The following is a 1,991-nucleotide window of genomic DNA, read 5'->3' on the forward strand; positions in this document are numbered from 1 at the left end:
CCTCAGGATATGGGGGCTGGCCTGGTCGTGGTGCCCCTGATGGGCCTGCTGGAGAGCATTGCTGTGGCCAAGGCCTTCGGTAAGGCACCCACCACACAGGGCCCCTGCTGGCCTTGCCCGGGGGGGCTGTCGGCCCTGCTTGTTGTGTGCTTCCATTGCTCGACGACCTGCTTGTGTGGTTTCTTTAGAATCGACCATAAAAATAGATTGATAGTGGAAAGCCCCGCCCAGCCCTGTATCCTGTCCCCTGACCCTCCACCAAGCTGGGAGGTCTTGTTCTGTGGTCTCTGCCGATTGCTGTGGTGTAAACACTCACCGTAGGGCTGGCCTCTGGCTGATGGATAGGACTGACTCCTTGCCCAGCGGGGGAGTTTGAGGTCTGAGACCCCATAGCCCTAGTTAAGACCACCCTCAAGCCACCAGAGAGAGGGACAGCCTGGGCAGCGCTGGGAACTGCAGAACGCCGGAAAATAGGGAAAAGGCAATGCCTTTGGGCTTGACTGGAAGTTTTGATCATAACCATGGCGGATGTGTGATTCCTAAGAAGTGGGCGTCTCTCAGAAAGGACGGTGTCTACAGCCCACTCCGGACAGCAACGTTTGCTGGCCCCAAAGACCTGTTCTTCTGTGGACAAAGAACTCCAGGCGGCCGCACTGTTGGACGGACCCCCTCGTGGCGCCCTCGTGTGGGCAAGCACGGGACTGCGCCACGGCTGGTTTTCCAAGTGGGGTTGACACGGCTTTCTCCGAGGTGCCCCCGCGTGGACTTCACCTCCCAGAGGCTCCCCCGTCCCTAGATCTTGCTCCTCAAATCTCCACCTGCGGGCCTCTGAACGTGTCCTCCGGCTTGCCAGCGGAGCGGTTTCTGTTTAGACCCAGGCTCCCAAACTGGTTGTCCAGGGTCAAGTGTAGGCATCTGCTTTTGTTTGCAGCACCCCCCACCCCGCCGTCATTCCAGCACTGCTCTCTGGGAGTAACCCCGATTCAAACCCGCCTCCTTGTGAAAACGGCCTCTGTGACACGCAGACACGGGTGTGGACGTGTCCAGCGAGGACATACGAGGGCGGGGGTGGGGGGGTGGGGTTGGGGGGGAGCTGGGAGTTAGCGGAGCTTGTCTGGGCACTCGGTGCCCATAGACCCGGGTTTGTAAAGTTGTGGGGCTGGACAAGCGTTTGGTCTCGGGGTGTTTCCTTATGCGGCTGTGACCATGTGCACCCCCTTCCCTCCAGCCTCCCAGAACAACTACCGCATCGATGCCAACCAGGAACTGACGGCCATAGGTGGGTCACCAGCTGTGTCGCGCCCGCATGGTACACTCAGGGGCACGTGTGTGGAGGGGGCTGGGTGCTGCGTCCCTCTGGTGTAGAGACTCCTCCCAGATAGCTAGGGTCAGCGACTAGGGCCAGGCAGCCTGCAGAAGTGTCCGTCCTAAAAAAAAAAATGTCAGTCCTGACTGCTGCTTATTAAGGGGCCCAGGGTGTGCTGGACCCCCATGGGGGGTGGGGGGCGGAGTGGGTGCTGTCAGAATGCCAGGAATGCCAAGGCGGGGAGGACTGGTGGGCAGCCCTGGAATCTGACTTTGCACGTGGTTTGGCTGCCTGTGAGGGAGCCCTCAGTCCGTTTGTGGTTAATTGTGGCCTCAAGAAGGGGGCCTGGGGGTAGGCAGGCAGCAGTGCCGGCTCCGGCCCAGGCCAGTCCCATAGCCTGTGTGGGAGCATTTGGACTGGGTGTCGTCCGGTGATCCTCCCTGCTCTGCATTGTACCGTTGGGGGACCTGCCCCCACCCCCCCACGACATCCAGTCCAGCCAGCCTGGGTGACGCAAGGACCTGAATCAGCTGCCCTACCCTGGGTGGTCAGCTGGGCGACTGCCCAGGGCTGCTGTTCCCCAGTCTCTGGGGCCCCTGCACCCTTGCTGTGGCAGCACCCTCGGGGCAGGGGGAGATGAGTACAAGCGTCTCTCCCCCTTTTGAACAGGGTAGGGCATGGGTGC

General features: G+C 61.1%; 1 protein-coding gene across 1 annotated transcript in view; it reads left to right on the plus strand.

The window, feature by feature from the left end:
- SLC26A11 (solute carrier family 26 member 11) overlaps positions 1-1,991 on the plus strand; it is a 15,027-nt gene that overhangs the window by 7,653 nt on the left and 5,383 nt on the right. Inside the window, 2 exon segments of the mRNA XM_045299520.1 lie at positions 7-79; positions 1,229-1,350. Of these exon segments, the coding sequence (XP_045155455.1) occupies positions 7-79; positions 1,229-1,350 (195 nt within the window).

Source organism: Echinops telfairi, unplaced genomic scaffold (assembly GCF_000313985.2).
Source record: "Echinops telfairi isolate 266 unplaced genomic scaffold, ASM31398v2 ScPeMD7_7458;HRSCAF=8496, whole genome shotgun sequence".
In the NCBI taxonomy this organism is placed as follows: Eukaryota; Metazoa; Chordata; class Mammalia; order Afrosoricida; family Tenrecidae; genus Echinops; species Echinops telfairi.